At 35.7% G+C, this 22,720-nt stretch overlaps 2 protein-coding genes across 2 annotated transcripts in view; both read right to left on the bottom strand.

The window, feature by feature from the left end:
* HELRODRAFT_188180 (hypothetical protein) overlaps positions 1–20,535 on the bottom strand; it is a gene marked incomplete at both ends in the record, with an annotated part of 31,225 nt that extends 10,690 nt beyond the window's left edge. Inside the window, 29 exons of the mRNA XM_009011712.1 lie at positions 560–837; positions 943–1,028; positions 1,582–1,678; positions 2,202–2,441; positions 2,566–2,664; positions 2,848–3,017; positions 3,494–3,608; positions 3,954–4,044; positions 4,369–4,428; positions 4,916–5,245; positions 5,899–6,060; positions 6,224–6,332; positions 7,008–7,314; positions 7,724–7,835; positions 8,258–8,344; positions 8,531–8,640; positions 8,950–9,328; positions 9,818–10,019; positions 11,128–11,182; positions 11,295–11,550; positions 11,996–12,145; positions 13,680–13,879; positions 14,164–14,209; positions 16,042–16,152; positions 16,706–16,823; positions 18,072–18,377; positions 18,542–18,591; positions 19,175–19,298; positions 20,363–20,535. Of these exons, the coding sequence (XP_009009960.1) occupies positions 560–837; positions 943–1,028; positions 1,582–1,678; positions 2,202–2,441; positions 2,566–2,664; positions 2,848–3,017; positions 3,494–3,608; positions 3,954–4,044; positions 4,369–4,428; positions 4,916–5,245; positions 5,899–6,060; positions 6,224–6,332; positions 7,008–7,314; positions 7,724–7,835; positions 8,258–8,344; positions 8,531–8,640; positions 8,950–9,328; positions 9,818–10,019; positions 11,128–11,182; positions 11,295–11,550; positions 11,996–12,145; positions 13,680–13,879; positions 14,164–14,209; positions 16,042–16,152; positions 16,706–16,823; positions 18,072–18,377; positions 18,542–18,591; positions 19,175–19,298; positions 20,363–20,535 (4,623 nt within the window). The remainder of the gene's footprint in view (positions 1–559; positions 838–942; positions 1,029–1,581; positions 1,679–2,201; positions 2,442–2,565; positions 2,665–2,847; positions 3,018–3,493; positions 3,609–3,953; positions 4,045–4,368; positions 4,429–4,915; positions 5,246–5,898; positions 6,061–6,223; positions 6,333–7,007; positions 7,315–7,723; positions 7,836–8,257; positions 8,345–8,530; positions 8,641–8,949; positions 9,329–9,817; positions 10,020–11,127; positions 11,183–11,294; positions 11,551–11,995; positions 12,146–13,679; positions 13,880–14,163; positions 14,210–16,041; positions 16,153–16,705; positions 16,824–18,071; positions 18,378–18,541; positions 18,592–19,174; positions 19,299–20,362) is intronic.
* Positions 20,536–22,252: 1,717 nt separating this feature from the next.
* HELRODRAFT_159879 (hypothetical protein) overlaps positions 22,253–22,720 on the bottom strand; it is a gene marked incomplete at both ends in the record, with an annotated part of 8,225 nt that continues 7,757 nt past the window's right edge. The window contains one exon of the mRNA XM_009011713.1: positions 22,253–22,331. Within this exon, the coding sequence (XP_009009961.1) occupies positions 22,253–22,331 (79 nt within the window). The remainder of the gene's footprint in view (positions 22,332–22,720) is intronic.

Genomic DNA, 22,720 nt, shown 5'->3' on the forward strand with positions numbered 1-22,720 from the left:
CTGGATGGACGTTTTCGTTAGTTGATAACTGCTGGTTGATTGCCAGTTATTTGGTTGGTGAAACTGAGTTGGTCGATACTGAGAAAATAGTTTGAATTTTTCAAATGAGTGTCACACAGCCACTCGACAATCGAATACCAGAACGTGAAAAAGACATTTCACAGATTAATCGGAAAATATTAATTACTGAACTGACAAGTTAGCAAACAGCATACATGGCAATGAAACAAGCAAAAAACCAGAGAAGCGACAAACAATCTCCTACAATGAATATCAAACAACAACAAACAAATACAAACAAACAACTACATATCATCCTTAGCAGACAACAAAACAAAACGAAACGAGTTTTCATGTGCTTCTAAAACAACAATACAAAAAAATAAAAACAAAAAAAAAACAAAACGAAACGAGACCAAACCTTACTTGCTTCTCAACAGTGAAAATTACAAACACGCATGGCGATCAAAATAGAATGTTATACATGAAGATTCATCTAATGTGTGACCACCTAAACAGAAATGTTTCATGCTTCAATAGACAAGAGAACAACAACAACCTTCAAATTGTTCATCCACCTAATTGTCGAGGCGTAACACAAACACGAAACAGAAGCAGCTCTCCTCTGATTCGGTGGTGAAGACGACGATGACGCCGACGAAGCCGCCACACCTGCTGCTGTTTTCGAACCCCTCCTTAATGATGACGTCAATGATGACGACGAAGCCGAGGATGATAAAGGGCGGGTCGACGATGATATCGGTAATGATAATGATGACGCTGACGGCAGCAGTTCTGGCGCCGATGATGGTGTCGCTGTAGCCGATGTTGTCGCTGCTGTGGCCGATGTTGTTGTGGATGATTTGAATGTCAAGGACAGTGTGAGACTTTTCGATCGAAAGTTCAGGAATGTATCGTAGTTCTGCTAGGGCATGTTATAACAGTTATAAGACATTTGGCGGCGTGATGGCTCAATGGCTAAAGGCGCCTGTTCTTGCTGTTGCAATGACTGGGTTCGAGTACAAAGCCTATCATAAGCAATGTGTATGATGCGTGATTTGCACGCGTATTCATATACGCTGTGTGTGTTTGTCGTTGAAACCTCTGAAACAAACACAAGAGAGAGAGAGAGAGAAAGAGAGAGAGAGAGAGAGAGAGAGTAACCTTTAACCTTTATTATAATTACAGCATTATAATTAGTAGCAGTAACTGAGTGACCAGCCTTTGCATTGGGTCCGAGTGTATGGAGGACGTATTGAAGAGATGACGGATGTACAGAATGGTGGTCGTGTGGCTGCTGACCAGTGCATACAAAATCTAATTTGAATCTGTGTGTGTTTATATGTGTGTGTGTGTACGTGTGTACGTGTGTGTATATGTGTGTGTGAATTAAATCGTGAGTAGTTTTACATTTGTTTGTGTGTGTGCATGTGTGTGTGTGCATGTGTGTGTATGTGCATGTGCATGTGTGTGTTTGTGTTCTGTATGTGTATACATTTGTATGTACGTGTGAATTGTATGTTTGTCTATGCATGCATGCATGCATGCATGCAGTCACAGGTATAAAAACAGCAAACGAACATCAGCTGAAGATCATTCCACTTGATGATGCAACACTCATCATACTTAGAAGCTGCTCTCAGCAGGATCTCAAGATTTCCATGGAATTTAACCTCGCCTGTCAATTGAAACGTGGGATGATATAAATGATTTAGCAGTGGCTGATTGGTTAGGAGGTCGGTTAAGTAATTAGATTGACGGAATGTTATTGGATTATTCGTTTTATCGATCAATCATGATTGGTTTGGTGATTTGCTTGCCGGATTATGATTGGATCGTGAATTTGGTTTGGATTTGACTGCTGGATTATGATTGGATTGTAAATTTTAGAATCATATATCCAATCAAAACACAAAACACAACCAGTTTGCCATATAACCTATTGAATGGTTAACCAACCAACCAACCAACAACCAACCAACCAGCCAGCCAGCCAGCCAGCCAGCCAGCCAGCCAGCCAGCCAGCCAGCCAGCCAGCCAGCCAGCCAACCAGCCAGCCAGCCAGCCAGCCAGCCAGCCAGCCAGCCAGCCAGCCAGCCAACCAACCAACCAACCAACCAACCAACCAACCAACCAACCAACCAACCAACCAACCAACCAACCAACCAACCAACCGGTAATCCAATGAAATTTAAGATTACTCCACAACCAATCCATAAACTCCGTATCATTGTAAGGATCCATGGAAGCATGACACATCAGACGACACCTGGCAGCATTTACTACGAAATCTCCGTGCAAAATATGACGAAACTTATCCCAGAACGGAAGTGGAGGACTGGGGTCCAGTGATGGGCGAAAAATTTTGTTGAGTGACAGAGAAACTTGAGATATGATTGGCTCCCAGCAGGAACCGTACGTCAGCGTAAAACTTTTCATATCTAGAAACGAATGGTTCGTCATTATACTGGCATTGAAGTGAACATGCTACCATCCTCTTGAAGATTACTGCCATCGTATCACCACTACCACACCATTGTCACAATCATCATTCCAAAAACAAACCATTCTTCAGATTGTAGAAGAACTTGACAGGGGACATGTTCCTGGGCACGTTGGCTCTGCCCCAGGGCTCTCCGAAGTCAATCGTGGTCCACCGGCGACCTATCAATCGAGACAGCAAGGCAGGGCATCAAACATTGGAGCAGTGTACGGTATTGTATATTAAAACAGAAACAATCATCCAGCTATCAAATCATAACAAGCACTAACCACCACCACCACCACCACATCCTCCTCCTTTCTCTCTCACCACCACATCATCCTCCTTCTCCTTCCCCTACCCACTTCTCTCTCCTCCCTCCTGTTCAGCAGCAGCCAGTCTCCCCACGACCTCCCACTCGCAGATATCCAGCATGGGTTGAGGGAAGTCCCTGAGTTGGAAGGTGGTCGTGGAGGAATGCAGGCGCAACTCCCTCAGGAACAACGTGGAAAATTCAACGTCATCCGATAAAGGACTGGTGCGAATAGAAATGAATGAATGAACGAATGGATGAATGAATAAACGAATGAATGAATAAATGGATAAATGAATGAATGAATAAATGAATGAATGAATAAATGAACGAATGAATAAACGAATGGATGAATGAATGAATATTTAGATGAATGGATAGATAAATAAATGAAGAACAAATCAATAATTGAATGAATAGATCAATGAATGAATGAATGAACGAACGAATGAGCAAACAAATGACTAAACAGTTAAACAAACGATTGAACCAACCGACCGACCAGCCAGCCAACCAACCAACCAGCTAGCCAACCAACCAACCAACCAACCAACCAACCAGCCAACCAACCAACCAGCCAACCAACCAACCAACCAACCAACCTCTCAGAATTAACAGTCCTAATAAACTGGACGACATCTTCCTTCCTGCCCATCGAAGCGTCGGCCATCATGGTGACGTTGAATGACGTCAGAGACCACGCGCACAGTGACGAACGCATCGGCGTCTGCGCGTACATCTGCTTGGCGCGCTGCACGTACACCTGGGATGTGCGCTCGTTCAGAACGGCGTACAACGACTCCACTGCACTCTCTGGGGGTGATGATGGTGATGATGACGATGATGGTGGTGGTGATGATGGTGACGACGATGATGGTGGTGATGATGATGATGGTGGCGACGATGGTGGTGGTGATGATGATGATGGTGGTGATGATAGTGGTGATGATGGTGGTGATGATGATGGTGGTGATGATGGTGGTGATGATGATGGTGGTGACGATGGTGGTGACGATGATAAAATGATGTTGATAAAAGTAATGATTGCAACCATGGTAATAATAATAATAATAATAATATTAATAATAATAAAAATAAGAAGAATAATGATGATGATGATGATGAGAAGATTGACAGAGAGAAGAAAATCTTTCAAACCGGAAATGAAAGCATTCATCCTCATCTCCTCGATTCTCTTATCCATGGCCTGCATCCTTCTCACGTTCTCAACATCCTCATCACACAGCAGCTGGTTCAAGTGGAGTAATAATAATAATAATAATAATAATAATAATAATAATAATGATAATAACGAGAACCGCGCGTCACACACGTTGCATATGATAAGCAGGAATCGAATACCGTCACTTCAGTATCAGGAGCAGGCGCCTTTAACCATTAGGCTATCACGACGCCCATTATAATCATAATAATCTTATTAAACTTCATCAGTATAATTATTCATTATCATAATCATTATCAATAACAACACCATCATCATCGTCATCATCAACAACAACACCATCATCATTATCATCATCATCGTCGTCGTCATCATCACCATCACCATCACCTCGTAATTGTCGCCCAGCTTAACTTCGAAAGGATCGTCTGATATTTCAATGGTGAAGAGCTGAATTACAAATATGCGATGAATAAATTAATTAATTATGATAATTAATTAATCGTCATTAATATTTATTATAATCAATTGCGATATGCTATGGCTATTAAAATGATAATAATAATAATAAAATGAAATTCACCCCGTTATAATTCACTATAATTCAATATAACAAACTTGAATGAATGAATGAATGAATGAATGAATGAATGAATGAATGAATGGATAAATGGATAAATGGATAAATGAACGAACGAACAACAAAATGGAAGAAAAAACCGGTATATAGATAAATTGAATGAATGTTTAAAAATGTAAAATAAACAAATAAAGAATGAATGAATGGTTGAATGGCAATGTGTTAGAAATTAAATGAATGAATGAATGAATGAATGAATGAATGCATGGATAAACAGACAGATGGCAGAAAAAAAGTGAATATATAATTAAACTTATTAAACATTTAAATATTTCAACTGAAAACAAGCAGACAGACATCAACATTTATGATGACATCAATTGATGTCTTGATGGGCTTCTCTGAATTTGAACCACCAACGTCACCATCATCGTTAGTGTTATCACTGCTCTTCTTCTGCTTGATGCGACTGTGAATGTCGTTGATGTCGCTAAAGTCGAAGTTGATCACATTTTTGTTGTTGATGTTGTTGATGTTGTTAAAACTGATGTTGTTGTTGTTGCTGCTGCTGCTATTGTTGTTGATGTTATCTTTATTGTCGTTGCTGTTGTTGTTGTTGTCGTTGTTAACATTAATCTTTGCTCTCTTGAAGTACTTCAATCTGATCCACTTTCTTAAACATTTAACCTGAAAGTGTGAACGATAAACATGAACACAGGATCAATGAAAACACACAAACGTGCAGAAGTTGAAAACAATCAATCAATCAATCAATCAATCAATCAATCAATCAATCAATCAATCAATCAATCAATCAATCAATCAATCAATCAATCAATCAATCAATCAATCAATCAATCAATCAATCAATCAATCAATCAATCAATCAATTAGCTTATAAAGAGCTATTTCCGCGATGTTCAACAGCGCTCCTCAATGAATTTTGAAAACAGATGGGTCTTGAGATCTTCGCAAGTGATGGAGAAGTAGTCAGAGAAGTAGGTAGAGAGTTCCAGAGAAAAGGACCAGAAAAAGCAAATGCAGATTTAGCAAAGGAGTGTTTAACACGAGTTAAGAAAAAGCGAGAAGAAGAAGACGATCGTAAACCGGGGCGTTTAGGTTCAATTAATATATCTGATAAATACTTAGAAAATAATTTAGATTGAGACTTATACATGAGCGTGCAAATTTTAAAAATTATTCTATATTTTATAGGTAGCCAGTGCAAGAGAACAAGTGTGCAACTACAAACAAACAAACAAACAAAATAACAAACAAACAAACAAACAAACAAGCAAACAAACAAACTAGCAAACAAACAAACAAACAAAACAACCCACCTCTTCCAACCAAGCGTAGAAGAGGTAATCATACGCGAAAAGAATTGAAAAAGTGTGCGCTTCGAAAACAAACAGCCTGTTTGTCGTCTGCTGGAAACCTTTTATATTTGATCTTTGGTTCCTCAACCGGTTGCCGTAGCGGTCGTACGTCAAATGCACTTCCTGTGCAGTTATATTTTAAAATAAGAAAAATTGAGAAAATTTAATTGTTTTTTTTTTCAATGGTTAACCAATCAACAATGAATGAATGAATAAATGCATTAATGCATAAATGAATGAATGAATGAAAGAATAAATGCACAAATGAATGAATGAATGAATAAACCTTAGCGTCAATGAAGGTGAACTGATCGGATGAAACGGTGAGAGAGGCCATCTTAAGGACCGTGCAACTCTGCTTACGGACCCTCACCTCCTCTGCCCTCACTTGAGAACTTTGGCGAAATAAGTCGTTGGATGAAGGAATGAATGGATGGATGGATGAAGGAATGAATTAATGACTGAATAAATGAAAAAAATGAATCAACTAATGAATGAATGAATGAATGGATAGATGGATTGATGAATGAATGACTGAAGAGTGAACAAACAATTAAGTAAATAGACGAACAAACAAATAAATGAATGAACAAACGAACGAACGAACGAATGAATGAATAAACGAACGAATAACAAAATGCATGCATGAATGAATAAATGAATTAATTAATAAACAAGCTATCGAATAATGTAAAAATAACAAATAGAAAAATAAACAATCAAACAAACAAGCAAATACGTACAGACAGACAGACAAACTGACAGACAGACAAACGAACCAATACAGACAGGAAAACAAATAGACAAACATACATTGACAATCTACTATTATATGGGCCATTCCATCTTAAGATAAACTAAAAACGCATCTATCATCAATAAAGACGGAGACATTCCGCGTATGATATATAGTATGATCTCTTGGCATTCGAACCCGGTTGTGAGGCAAAACCAACCTCCTTTAACCATTAAAGAACCCTACCGACAAAAACTGAAACTGATAGACAGACAGAGGAAAACAAACAAACGTGAAATGAAAGAATGAAAAAACCCAAGAATATCCAACTAACAAATGATCAGGAGAGAGTCTGATGTGTAGGGAGAGCGAGCACAGGTCGAAACTACACTCCAACTTCCTCCTCTCCTTTCCACCACTATCTCTCTCGTAATCATTACCGCAACCCCCATCACCGACGACATCATTACTTTTACTCTCAAGCAGATTGGGCTTCCTATTCTTATTTTTATTATTATTTTTATGCCTACGTTTGCTTTTGTTATTATTATTATTATTGTTGTTATTATTATTGTTGTTGTTTTCGATCGTGATGTCATCAGCGCCATCTTTGTTGAATTCGTTGTCGAAACCTTCGTACTCTTCATCATCGTCATCATCATCATTATCGTCATCATTTTTGTTATTATTATTATTATTATTACTATTATCGTCATCATCATCATATCCATAGCACCGTTTATTTGTATCATCACCAGCGTGTTTATTATTATTATTATTGTTGTTGATGATGTTGTTGTTGTTGTTGTTGTTGGCGGTATTGACTTGGGTTTCTCCGTTTTTTAAGAGTTCCTTGAATTTCGCTTTCACTTTGAGATTTTACAATTCAATAAAATCACCACCACCATCATCATCATAAACGTCGTTATCACATCATCATCGTTATCATCATCAACAGCATCACCACCACCACCATCATCATCACCAACAACCATCATCATCATCATCTTCATCAGCGTACAATCGTCCCCACTACCATCATCCACTCACCAAAACCACCATGATAAACATCAAAGACATGCGAGAGGACAGTGTGGAAGCACAAGTGGACAGCGTATGACCACCTCACTTTTAACGTCTCAGATGCGTCTATGTTCAGCCTCTGTGCGAGTGTTTTTGTGTTCGTTTTTTGTGTGTGTGTTCATGTTCGATTGTTTATGTTTGTGTGTTCGTGTCTGTGTGTGTGTTTGTTTATATATGCATAGTTATTAGATTGTTTATTTGCAGGCCAGCTAGCCAACCAGCCAGTTAACCAGCCAGTTAACCAGCCAGCCAACCAACCAACTAGCCAACCAACCAACCAACCAACCAACCAATCATTCATTCTCCATATATTAGTTAAGTCATTCGTTCGTTCATTCATTTATTCAACTAACAAATAAATTTATCAATAATTCATTCATTCATCCGTTGATTCATTTACTCTCTCATTCATTCATTCATTCATCCGTCGATTCGCTCATCCATCCATCCATCCATCCATCCATCCATCCATCCATCCATCCATCCATCTATCCAGTTAACCCTCTGTTGGAGGTCAAAGTTGACGTTGACAGTTGAAAGGTCGATGACGTCATTGCTAGGGTCCGATTTGATGCTTGTGCTTATAAACTGAGGTGGTGGTGGTGATGCAAAGATCATCACCACAACTTGTACCACCATCGTCATTAACATAAATATCGTCATCATCGTCGTCGTCATCATAACATCATCATCATCACCATCACCATCATTACCACCATCATCACCACCATCATCATCATCGTCGTCGTCCTCATCATCATCATGAGTGAGTACCTTATTATTCCTGATGAAGTATGATGACTTGATGCCGATGACGTTGATGATGAGGTTGTTGTGATTGCAAGACGGTACCGTCAGTGAATTCACTCTCACCATCACTGTTGCTATGTGCGTGTGCGTGCGTGTGTGTGCGTGCATGTGCGTGCGTGTGATTGGCTGGTTGGTCGATTGATTGATTGACTGACCGATTGACTGATTGATTGATTGATTGAATGAATGAATAGATGAATGATTGATTGATCGTTTAATTGTTTGACTGATTTAAAATCGATGGAATGATTGACTAATTGATTGATTGATTGATTGGTGGATTGGTTGGTTGATTAATTAGTTTTTATATTACTAATTAACTAACTGATACCATAATTGATCGATAAACTTAGTTGACAGATATTACCACATACGACACTAACTCATATTTTCATGGCAAAGAAACCCATTTAAGCCAATAATCTGCAAGCTCATCGTGATGTCACCCTTGGCCCCGCCTACTGCATCATTATCATCACCCCCGCCATTGTTGTTAGCCGCAGTAGTAGTAGAAGTAGTAGTAGCAGCAGCAGCAGCAGCAGCAGCAGTAGTAGTAGTAGTAGAAGCTTGGCCACAATCATTATCACATTTAACCTTTGAATATTTCACTAAATTTTTAATACTAAGAAAAGACTTGAACAGATCAAAGAGGACATTATCGACCAATGATTGGAGGGAATTAATTATGGGCGGAGTTAACTCGAACTGTAAGCTGTCAATCATACTTTCCACACTGATTGGCTGCTTGCTGTATAAGCTGGTCTGAAGGTCATTCAATTTTATTATTATTAATAATAATAATAATAACAATAATAATAATAATAATAATGAAAATATTATATAGTAACAACAACATCAATAACACTTAAATAAACAACAACAACAACATCAACCACAAGGACAACAACCACAACAACAAACCAAAAGACAAACAAACAACAAACAAACAACAAACAAACAACACAGACACATCAACAGTAGCGAAAACATATCAACAAACAATGACATACAATAACAACAACAATACAATAACAACAACAACAAACACAACTACAACACACCACAAACAACCTACAAACAACAACACACCTACAAACAACAACTACAATCACACCCACAACGCACCTACAAACAACAACCAAACACACCAACAACACACTACAAACACACGTACAAACAACAACCAAACACACCACAAACACACCTACAAACAACAACAAACACGCCAACAACAACAACACTACAAACAACCTTTGATATTATAAGCCCGGTATAAAACATCACGCCCCAATGGTGTTTCTTGTAATTATTCGTGACGTCACCCACTCTAAGAAAACCCCCACCACCTAAACCACCACCACTACTACTACCACCACCACCACTTGTACCACCAAAGACGCCACGACTATTATCATAACCGCTGCTGTTGTCACTGCTATCGTTATCATGACTCCTATATTAAAAACAAAACCGTCTGAATAACTCAATTAAGTGATTGCTAGTTACTATCGCTACAGTAAAGTTGATTGACTAATAAATAAATAATAAATAAATAATAATAACAATAATAATGGAAAGACTTTTACTGATCTCAAAACTTTAAAAGCAAATGATTAGATGAATAAAATAAAATAAAATGTTGTAGCGTTAATAAAATTCATAAAATTAATAAAAGGCTGACAAGTGTTGGGGGGTAAAATATATTTAAATTAGTATCATAGCGTGTTTCTATCACAGGGGTGGGCAAACGTTTTGCTGTGAGGACCGCATTGAGAACTATTTTATCTTTGAAGGGCCGCGTATGTACTTAAATAGCAAATTTTTTGACACGGGGGAGAATTTTTTCAAGATTTTATGGCAAATTTGTAGCGGACTTCGCTAAGATTTTCTATTGTTTTTGACCAATATGATATGCGGGCTGTTTGAACAAAATTCTTTATTTTTTAAATCAGAGGGGCTTTGGCTCTGCAATAAGAGTATATGATTTAGAGTTTAGACTAGATTCAATCCTTTTATCTTCCAACTGATTGAGCGATGCCTTTAACGTACCCTCCTTCGCAAGTTCATTGCCAACCTTGATACAGTCGATGGATGATCCTCTCCATAAACATTGAATTTCTTCATTTCCGCTGGTCTTGAAATAATTAAGTAGTTTCGGTTTCATTTTCTCCGCTGCATCTTTCAGTGAGATGATGTCACGCCCTGCCATTTTCAAAGGCAATGATAGTAATTGAGATACGCAGATTGAGCTGACAGGCATATTCTCTAACTGCCTATACAATTAGGCTATCTAAATTTTCTGATATCCAAGCCAGGCAAAACTTGTAGCTGTGAAACTATGTAGGTACCTTCTTAAAATTTGAAGTTTTTGTCACGGGCTGACATTTAATTTTGTGGTTGTTTCCAATCGTTGAACAACTTTTGTGCGAACAATATATATATATAATATATAATAATAATAATAACAACAGGAGATAGAAACGAAGCAAATAATTATAACAATAAATAATAATAATAATTAATAATAATAACGATAAAAAATTAAAAATAATTATCATTACCTGGAGAAAAAGTTCGTCATCTCGATGTCCACTGTTTTGTCCGAGGTCTTACTAACTGGAGATTAAAACAAATAATAATAATAATAAAACTATAATAATAATAATAATCATCATCATCACTATAATCATCATCATCATCATTAACAACAACAAAAACAACAACGTACCATTATTATTGATCTTATTGAAGACCATTCTAAACGTTGAGAGACCGCACACTACGTTGCAGTCGCCACCACTACCACCACCACTGCCGCCACCGCCGCCATCTTGTCCACCAAGTGGCATCATTATCACCACTTCACTCACGTTGAAATCCAGTTTTAGTTGCAGTGGTGTTGACGATAGTGGTGATGCCATTGGTGACGATGGTGGTGGTTGTATTGAGGAAGATTGCAACAGAGTCTTGTATTGATGGTGTGGCTGTTGTTGTTGTTGATGCTGCTTGGATAATCTGGTGCTGCTGATGTTGTTGCAATGCTTTGTTAATCAATCAACCAATCGACCGATCAATCAATCGATCAATCAATCGATCAATCAATCAATCGATCAATCGATCAATCAATCGATCAATCAATCGATCAATCAATCGATCGATCAATCGATCGATCAATCAATCAATCGATCGATCGATCGATCGATCAATCAATCAATCAATCAATCAATCAATCAATCAATCAATCAATCAATCAATCAATCAATCAATCAATCAATCAATCAATCAATCAATCAATCAATCAATCAATCAATCAATCAATCAATCAATCAATCAATCAATCAATCAATCAATCAATCAATCAGTCAATCAGTCAATCAGTCAACCAATAAGTCAACCAATCAGTAACCTAATTCTCTCCCCAGATTTCACCATCTTCCTCCCCCTCCTTTTCATCTCAATGACATCCGCACAACAAAGTTCAACAAGCTTCATAAGGTAAACGACCTCCGAATGTTTGTAGGTTACCTGACAACCTTGAACTCCTTGGGTCAAGGCCAGGGTCAGGTCATCGTTGCTGTACTGTTTTTATTTATTTATTTTATATATTAGATATTTATTTATAAATAAATACGAACTAAATGCATCCATACACGCTCTCTCACATTCACACACGCTAACAAACACACAAACCAACACATACACACTTAAACACACACACACACACCACACACACACATACAGACACACACACATACACACACACACACACACACACACAGACAGACACACACACATAGACACACATACACACACCAATATATATACACACACACACATACAAACCAACACACACACATACACATACACATACACACACACACACACACATACACAAACACACAAAGAACACACACACACCTTCAGATCGATGGATGAACGATTGACAGAGCACATACAGCCACTATTTGATGACACGCTCAGATCTGGAAACAATAACAACAACAACAACAACAACAACAACAACAACAACAACAACAATAATAATAATAATAATAATAATAATAATAAATAATGACGATAATAGTGATAATGATGAGAATAGCAAAGAGAGCAATGATAATGATGATGATGATGAGGAGAACGACGACGGCGATGATGATGATGATAGCAGACGTACGAAATGAAGACGATGATGATTAAATTTCGCATGGTGCTGCTGATGATAACGATGAGGTCGTCGCTGGTGGTCGTGGTGATGATGACACTGACATACAAAAGAGAACCCCGAAGGTATAAACAATTATTACCTTTTATGAGGAACGACGCACATACGGATGGTGGTGATGGTGGTGGTAGTGATGGTGAAGATAACGATGATGGTGGTGACGTTGATGAAGCCAATGATGACGTCAACAATGTTGCAGATGATGATGATGATGATGGTGTCGGTGATGATGACGATGATGATGATGCGTGCTCCATCGTGAAGAAGGACAGCCCGGTCTTCATTTCGTATTTCCTGTTCCGTTGGTTGTTTCAGAGCGACGTCACAGTGTGTAATGTTGTAGAAATGACGTCACCGTAATAAAAAAAATGACAACAATAAACACATGGTCACAACGACAACGACAACAACACAACAACAACAACAAAAGCATCAACAACGGCATCTACAACTATACACAATAGCAAAAGCAACAGTAACAACATGAAAATCGATTACAACTGCAAAAAAACATTAACGACATCAATAACAACAACAACATCAACAACAACAACAAGACAATAATATCAGCAACAAAAACATCAACAACAGCAATCAACAGCCTGCAACATCAACATCAAGAACAACAATCAACAATGTCAACAACAACAACAACAGCAACAACAATAATCAACAACCTGCAACAACAACATCAACAACAACAACAACAACCTGGCCTGAGAAAGCATTCGGAGATGCAAGGAGCTAACTTGCACTTTAATATTCTGTGAGATTTTTAGAAAATGATCGCATCAACAATAATAATAAAACAACAACAATAACAATACTAATAATAATAATAAATAATAATAATAAATAATAATAATAAATATTAAAGCAATAATTAACCTGTGGAATGTAATTCAGTAGCCTCATCAAAGATTTACTTTTTGGCTTGTTAATATTATTATTATTATAATTATTTTGATTATTATTATTATAATTATATTGATTATTATTATTATTATTTTGATTATTGTTTTTGTTATGAATATCGTTATCACTGTGAGAGTTAACTCCATGCCTCAACAGTGAAGTCCGGATGAATTCTGGATTAGATAAAAAGAATACCATTATTAAAACACCCACGCACGCACACACACACGCACACAAACAAACAAATACTCACGCAAACACACACACACGCGGAAACAAACACACACGCATACACACACACAAATACACACGCAAAAACAAACGCAAAAACACAAGCGTATAAACACACACACACACACACGCACAAACATATATATATATATATCTATATCTAGAGAGAGAGAGAGAGAGAGAGAGAGAGAGAGAGAGAGAGAGAGAGAGAGAGAGAAGAGAGAACCTTGACTGAATGTGACTTGCAATGTCTTCAACTGGGCCTCAATATTCTGTGATGTGTTGATGATATAAAATGAGTAACCATAAGATAATAATAATAATAATAAAACAACAACAAAGACAATAATAATAATAATTATTATCAGGGCCGATTTGAGAGTGGAAGAGAGGGGGTAAGGGACGACCACATGGGGTCATTCAGGAAAAAAAAGTTTTAAAATAAACAACAACCAATACAAATTTCGACGTGATTTATGAGGTATATATTTCGCAAATGACTAAACTCTCAAACATATTATATCAATATATGCACTTACCAGCAACAATTACGTTTATTTTACTCAATAATTATTCTCTATAATTATTCTCTATAGTTATTTTCTACAATTATTATCTATAGTTATTCTCTATAATTATTCTCCATAATTATTCTCTATAATTTCTCTTTATAATTACTCTCTATAACTGCATCCAATTAAGCACCTCATATTTAATGAACCCGACGGCAAACTGGAAACTACAAATTCTACGTCACAATTTGTATTTGAGTTGCGAACGTACGACTGCCTTGACCCCCTCATTGTTGAAGCGGTGAGATCGATCGTGGCTATCATGGCCAATCGGCAGCTGAGTGTGGAAGTGTTTGTCGCTCCCGTTCAAACTGGGAGGAGGTTTGAACATTAGGTCTCTCAAACGCGATACCAAATCTTTGCGGATCAAACTTCGCAATTATCTGAAAGCAAATGGCAGTGACGACCTGAAGTGTTTGTGGACCGAATCGTTCAACAACTACATCAAAATTGACAACCGGCCCCCAGATTCGAGCAACATCAAACCGACAGCAAAGTGCAGAACTTGAACGACTGGCTTCACTCCGTTTTCAGGGTAAAATAATTAAGGCAATTAGTAATCCCATTTCTGCGGCTTGGATTGCTCACTGGTGGCGATACTTGGCCAGTTTTCTAGAGGTTCTGTTCAGATTTGTCAGAAAAAGTTTGATATAGCACCTGCCGAAAAATGCAAATCTGTCCAGATGGGAAAAGTCTTCCACTGCCCAGTGTCCATTATGCAGCAATCAACAAACTAAATTAAAGAGGTTCACAAAAGACACAACAAAATTCTAACAATAAATCTCGAAAAAATGAAATTATGCGCCAACCCAGAAGTCTTCTTTTTTCAGATCTAGAGACATAAATTTGAACCACTATTTCGCACTATTCAACACACTGCGACCAGAGAGATAACGCATTGCTACGAGACGAAACAATTGAAAAACTGCTATTAACAGTCTGTCACGAGACTAACTTTCTAAATTCTAAAAAATATAAACTCTGGTAGCTTGCAAAATAACTTGATTGACGACTTAAAACATTTAAAAATAAACACATTCGAAACCTCAACTCTAGGTTGATTTAAAATATTTAATAGTATCTCATGTAGACATTCTTTTGTCCGGCCCACCCTGCAATGGCCTCATTACATCTGCAACATCGTCGTCCTACGCCATTTAAACTGCGATAGAAATGCGACCCGAATCAATTTTGAAAGTAATTAACTCTAGTTGTACCCGTCCTCTTCGAATGGAGGGCTTCGTAGACTAGAATAATACTCTACTTGATTTGATATTTTATTTTACTTTCGCTCTTATTTTATTCTACTTGTCCATTTGTATCATTTTATGGTCATTCTCATTGTTTTATAGCTGAATATAGATTGTACTCATGAAAATTATTTATTATTTATTATTTTATTAAAAAAAATGGATAGTAATAATAAGCATTTGGCTGCCATTAAATTGTCAGTCACCAACATCTTTACTATTGCAATCAGCACACTCATCATCATCATCATAATCATCATCATCACAAACAGACAGACAGACCTTGACAACGACAATGGTGGACAGGTCAGTCTGCTGTCCAGTGAAACACAACAAATCAACTTCAACATCCGTCACCACTTCCAGCGTGGCCGTCGATGATGATGATGATGACTGAAGTGATGATGATGATGACGATGAAAGTGGTGATGACGATGATGACTGAAGTGATGATGATGATGACGATGAAAGTGGTGATGACGATGATGACTGAAGTGATGATGATGATGACGATGAAAGTGGTGATGACGATGATGACTGAAGTGATGATGATGATGACGATGAAAGTGGTGATGACGATGATGATTGAAGTGATGATGATGATGACGATGAAAGTGGTGATGACGATGATGATTGAAGTGATGATGATGATGATGACAAAAGTGGTGATGATGACGAAATTGATGATGATGATTGAAGCGATGATGATTATCAAAGTGGTGATAACGATGATTGAAATGATGATGATGATTGAAGTGATGATAATGATGATTGAAGTGATGATAATGATGATTGAAGTGATGATAATGATGATGATATGTTTGGTGGTGATAAGGTGGCCTTACTTGTTTGGTTCTGAAAACACCATTTAATTATCATTATAATCGCAATATTTATAATTATTACCACAACAATTATCATCATCATCATCAGCATCATAACTAACTTTTACACCACTACCATCACCATTATCATCATCATCATCATTCTTCTCCAGTGAAACAAGACAGGGAAGACATCTAAACGACAGTCCCCTCATGGAGAGTAGCACTAAACTGAAGGAACTGATGATGATGATGGTTGTGGTGGTGATGATGGTGGTGGTGATGATGATGGTGGCAGTGGTGATGGTGGTGGTGATAATGTTGATCGCGATCGATGATGGTGGTGGTGATGATGGTGATGATGATGGTGAGAAAGATAATTATTAAAATAATTCAGATAGTAAAAATGATGATGATGTCAGTGATGATGATGATGATGATGATGATGATGATAATGATCGTATTAATAAAGGAACCAACAATCATGGAAAATGCGGTGATAATGTTGATAATGATTTCGATGATGATGATGATAAAATGGTGATGACGATAAGAACGAATGAACTGATGATGATGATGATAATGATGATGATAATTACAACGAATGAACTGATGATGATAATGATGATGGTGACGACGACAAACTTGGAAGAAGATGACGACGTCGACGAATAACAATAATAAAAAAAAATTGAAAACACAAACATTAAGACTGAAATATTAAGACAGCTCCCATACCTCTCATATCTACATGGTTCAACAGACAGTTGAAAATGCTTCATCTTAAAAACACAACTACTACCACTACTACTACTACTACTACTACTACTACTACTGCTACTACTACTACTACTACTACTACTACTACTACTACTACTACTACTATTACCACTACTATTATTATTATTATTATTATCATTATTATTATTATTATTATTATTATTATTATTATTATTATTATTATTATTATTATTACTGATGTTTTTACCGTCATTACCATTAACTCTGTCACTACATAGTAATTTTCTCCTTATAACTGTGTTTAAATTGTTATTATTATTATTATTAGTAGTAATAGTAGTATTAGTGGTAGTAGCAGTAGTAGTAATAGTGGCAAAAGTAGTAGCAGCAGCAGTAGTAGTAGTAACGCTATTGACATTGCGATGACTGTCGTCCATGGTGTTGTTTTTGTCACCACTATTATTATTATTATTATTGTTGTTTTTATTATTATTATTGTTGTTGTTGTTGTGGTTGTTGTTGGATAATTCTAGGTTGCTAATATACAAGCCACAAACCTACAAATATATACATTTTTATTTTTATTTTATTTTTATTCGGCAACATTTTATACTATCAATTCAATTCATTCACAGACAGTCAAACACACGTGCGCACACACACACGCGCGCGCACATACACACACACACAAACGCATGAACACACACACGCATGGACACACACACACATTCGCACACACGCACAAACCAAACCTTAGAAATAACTTTTAGAACGCTGACAATGATGGTTAATTTTTTTCCAGATTTCAACTTTTTGGCTGAGGCACCAGGATCATCATCATACCTACCACCACCACCACTACCACCACGATCATCATCATGACTGCCACTACGGCTACCATCATCAGTACCTTTATCATTATCTATGATATCTATCTTTCTCTGATTACCATAATCATTACCATTATCTTTTATATGATTATTATTATTGTTGTTGTTGTTGTTGTTGTTGTTGTGGTATATCAGATTGTGCAGGCAAATGGTTATTGGCTTCCTGTTTGGTAACAACAGTAACATTAATAATAACAACAAAAATTACAATAATAAATAATAATAATAACATTATATATATAATTATAACAGACTAACTAACTAATTAGTCAATCAGTTAGTTGGTTGATTAATTAATTAATTAGTTAATTAGTTGATTAATTAAACCTGTATAAATAGTTGACGTAGGAACTGCTAATCCACAGACTACCTAATGACTGAAGTAATGAATGACGAAATACGAAATTTTAATTTACGTGAATAAATGAATAAATAAATAGATTAATTAATTATGGGATGACAAAACATGGAACACCACACGCACACAAACACACGCGTGCACACACACACACTACACAAACACACACACACACAAACCAAAAAAAAAACAAAAATTTTTTATAATTCAAAGAACTTTCCTGTTATTAGGATGAAAAAATGTAATGCCAGCAAAAGCTCAATTAAATTTCACTATCACCATCAATTTTCTTCACCATCATCATCATCATCATTATCTTGATCATTTCCACCACCATCATCATCATCATCCTCATCCTCATCTTCATCATCATATCATCATTGTCCTCCACATTGTATCATCATCAACAACATCACCATTATATCATCATCGTCGTCGTTATGATCCTCATTATTTAGGGATAGTTCATAATTACATATAATTATGAATCATTATAATAATTAAAAAAAGATATTTTAGCTCATTATAAATTTAATTAAAATACTCACAATTTCTAAAAACTTTTAAATAAATGAAATGAAATAAAAAAAATGAAGGCTAACAAAATAAAATCTTGAGTCGTAGGAACACGTCAGATTCTTGAACCAAATAACTTTGCTCGACTCCACAGTGAGAGTAATGCCTTGGTATTTTTTCAGATAATACCTCAGTATGTAGAAAATACATCTGAAATTGTTTATAATATTATTTGTATTTTATAATAAAATGTTTTAACTTTAATGTATAAATATCAATTGTATCACCATACATATATACGTACATATAATATGTGTATTATATATATTATAATATAATATTATATACGTACATACATTCATACATACATAATTAAATTAAAATTAAAGTTTAAAATTAAACAAATAAAATAAAAAATAACAGAATAACACAATTTGGCAATTGTTTCTTTGAAAAAAGTAATTGATAATAAATATTAAAATTATTTCTAATTATTTAATCATCCATTCAATCAATTATTATTCTTTTATTTTTTAATTAATTAATTTGGTTTTAAAATAAAAATAATAAAAATGTCAATGAATGCGAAAGCCTGAAAAAATGCTTTGACATTTATGAAAGCCAATGTTTTAATTTAGTAAAAATGTCACTAACTTTGAAAGAAAAAAAGTTACGAAAATAAAAGAAATTAATCCAAATAATAAAGTCATTTTAAACAGTTTAAAAATTAATTCTGCTCAACATAAACATTAGGAAACATTTTGTAGCGCTTTATCATGTATTCTGTTACATGGTATCTGTTATTGTTTGTAATTTCTATTGAACTTAAGAAGATTGAATTTAGTAGATTTTTATTTTATGTCAACATTACAGTTACATTTATTATTTTAAAGTTATTATTTGTGGTCTGTCTAAATATTCAAAATATTCATTTAATGATATCTTAACTACACCTTTTAAGTCTTATTAAACATCACACGTACTGAAGTGATGATGACGAAAGTGATCAAAATATATCACATATATCAAAATATATCAGAGTATATATTACATTGTATAAGCACATTCACATACACACACACATACACAATACAGAGATACCACGTCGTATACATTAACAGATGTATATAGAGATACACTATACACACACACACACACACACACACACACACACACACACACATACACACACAAACACACACATACAAACACACACATACAAACACACACATACACACACACACACGAACCCATGTGATGTGATGTGCTACAACCTAGCCACTGGACAGGCGACTGCCAGCACGTAGGTGGCTGATGAAGCCAATTCTGGCCCAGAATGACCGTCCATAGATTGCGTACAAGTGTGTGGGTGCCTTTGGATCTGCCACTCTGTTTTTTCGTAGTCAAGGTTTTTTCTGGGCACCTGAGATGTCGAACCGTGGTGCATGTTCTGTATTATATAATGATATTAATAACTATTCGACCGATTCAAGGTACTACGTATCAAAAACGTCAAAATTTCGATTACTAAATCAAACATTTTCTTGCTCAGGAGTTTGAGTACCGCATGAATCTAGGAAAACTACCAGCTTAATTCATTATATCAGCGCCACACTCAACAAATAATCGAACCATAGTATATAATAATAATGATAACTGTTCGGTTGACTTTTTGCCTGTTACTTTAATTTTTGGTAAATTTTTTTACTGAAACATAAATTTTACTTATACATTTAATAAAAACACTGCTCACGACGGGGGGCCATGGCCTTTCCCGACCCCTCCCTCCTAGATCCTGTCGGATCACAAATCCTAACGATCAAAACGAACGATCCTCAACATACATGAAAAACATCATAAACTAATAAAATAATTCGTGAGAGCTATATAAGAAGAAACTGCGATGTGATACTGATAGGTATTCGAGCTGCTGATGAGTCCCGTGTCCTCCAGTCTGTCCATATTATTCTATTTTTCTCTTCTTTTCAACTCCGCGCCCTGCTCTACCTGGTCTCATGTTCTCTTACACGCGGTTAACTCAGCTCAGTCGCAACCACCGGCCACTTTTTTGTTCTTATATTTTTGTTTGTCTAATATATAAACCAGTTTGATTGGTCTGTTCTTGATAACCGTTAAAATTAAATATAGCTATAATTATTATTGAAAATTTATTTTAATATTAACTATATGAAAAAATTAAAAAATAATCTTCGAAAAATGCTTAAATTTTATTAGTGAAACTAATCAGCACAATACAACACAATATTTACACGTATGTATGATACTATATGATACAAGATAATGTCATGAAGTATGATACTATATGATACAAGATAACATCATGATACAATATGATACAAGATAATATCCTGAAGTATGATACTATATGATACGAGATAATATTCTGAAGTATGATACTATATGATACGAGATAATATTCTGAAGTATGATACTCTATGATACAAGATAATATTATCAATAAATAAACAAACAAATAATGTTGCTGTATTTACGTAAGCGCAATAGTCACACGGATGCATGTTAAACTCCGGGCCTGCCAAAAATAGGTAACCGGCTGTAGGATTAACTATTAGGTTATTTGCCAGAAAAAATGGAATGAGCCGGATAGAATTATTCACTAATTATGACGTCATAATAACGTTCGAGTGTATTTTTCATCGCCAGCCACAAATTAAATACACATCATGCGTTATATTTTTTTATTTTGATCTACATACTTATGTTATTATGTATAATTTAACAATAAACATCGTACAATTAAAAGTGTATAATTTTTTCGAGTACAACATATATATATATATACATACATATATATATATATATATATATATATATATATATATATATATATATATATAATGATGACGCAATGAAGACGATGATGATGTTATAAACAATGATGATGATGATGATGATGATGATGATGATGACGTGCGTGTGTGGTGTGTGCACGTTTTTTGTTTGTTGTTATTGCGCCAACCAACCAATCAATGTTTCATCAATGTTTAGTTTTTCAAAATTATTTTTCTAATTTTTCGTGGTTATTCATCAGAAAATGGGGTTTTCTTTCCCGCCATTTTTACTCCAATTCATCCTTTAAAATAAATCTTGTAATCCTCCTTGAATTTATTTTTTTTATTCATTTAGTGATGTAATTTATTGAGAAATTCATCTTTGTCTCGTTCCGCTGCATTATTTATGATCTTTTTTTCAGATTCTTTGCTGTTGTTGTTGTTGTTGATGTTTATGTTTTATTATAGATGTTGTTGTTGTTGTTGTTGTTGATGTTGTTGTTATTTTTGTTGTGGTGGTTGTTGTTGTCCATATTTTATTGCAGATGTTGTTGTTTTGGATGTTGTCAATTTGGATGTTGTTTTTGATGTTGTTTTCGTTTATAATTTTTACTTTGCAATCAATGCAGATTGTCCAACTGATCAACTAATGTTTGTTTGTTGTTGCTCTCTAGCGATAGAAGCTCTTTCTCAAGTTTTAAAGACATCGGTATGTTCGTGGTGTGGCTGCTGTGGCTGCTGTCGTTACTACTTCTGATTTTGGGAGACGTTGGTGGTTGGAGTGGTTGCGAGTGTGTTGGGGGGTGAGGTTGTGTGTGG

Source organism: Helobdella robusta, assembly GCF_000326865.2.
Source record: "Helobdella robusta unplaced genomic scaffold HELROscaffold_1, whole genome shotgun sequence".
In the NCBI taxonomy this organism is placed as follows: Eukaryota; Metazoa; Annelida; class Clitellata; order Rhynchobdellida; family Glossiphoniidae; genus Helobdella; species Helobdella robusta.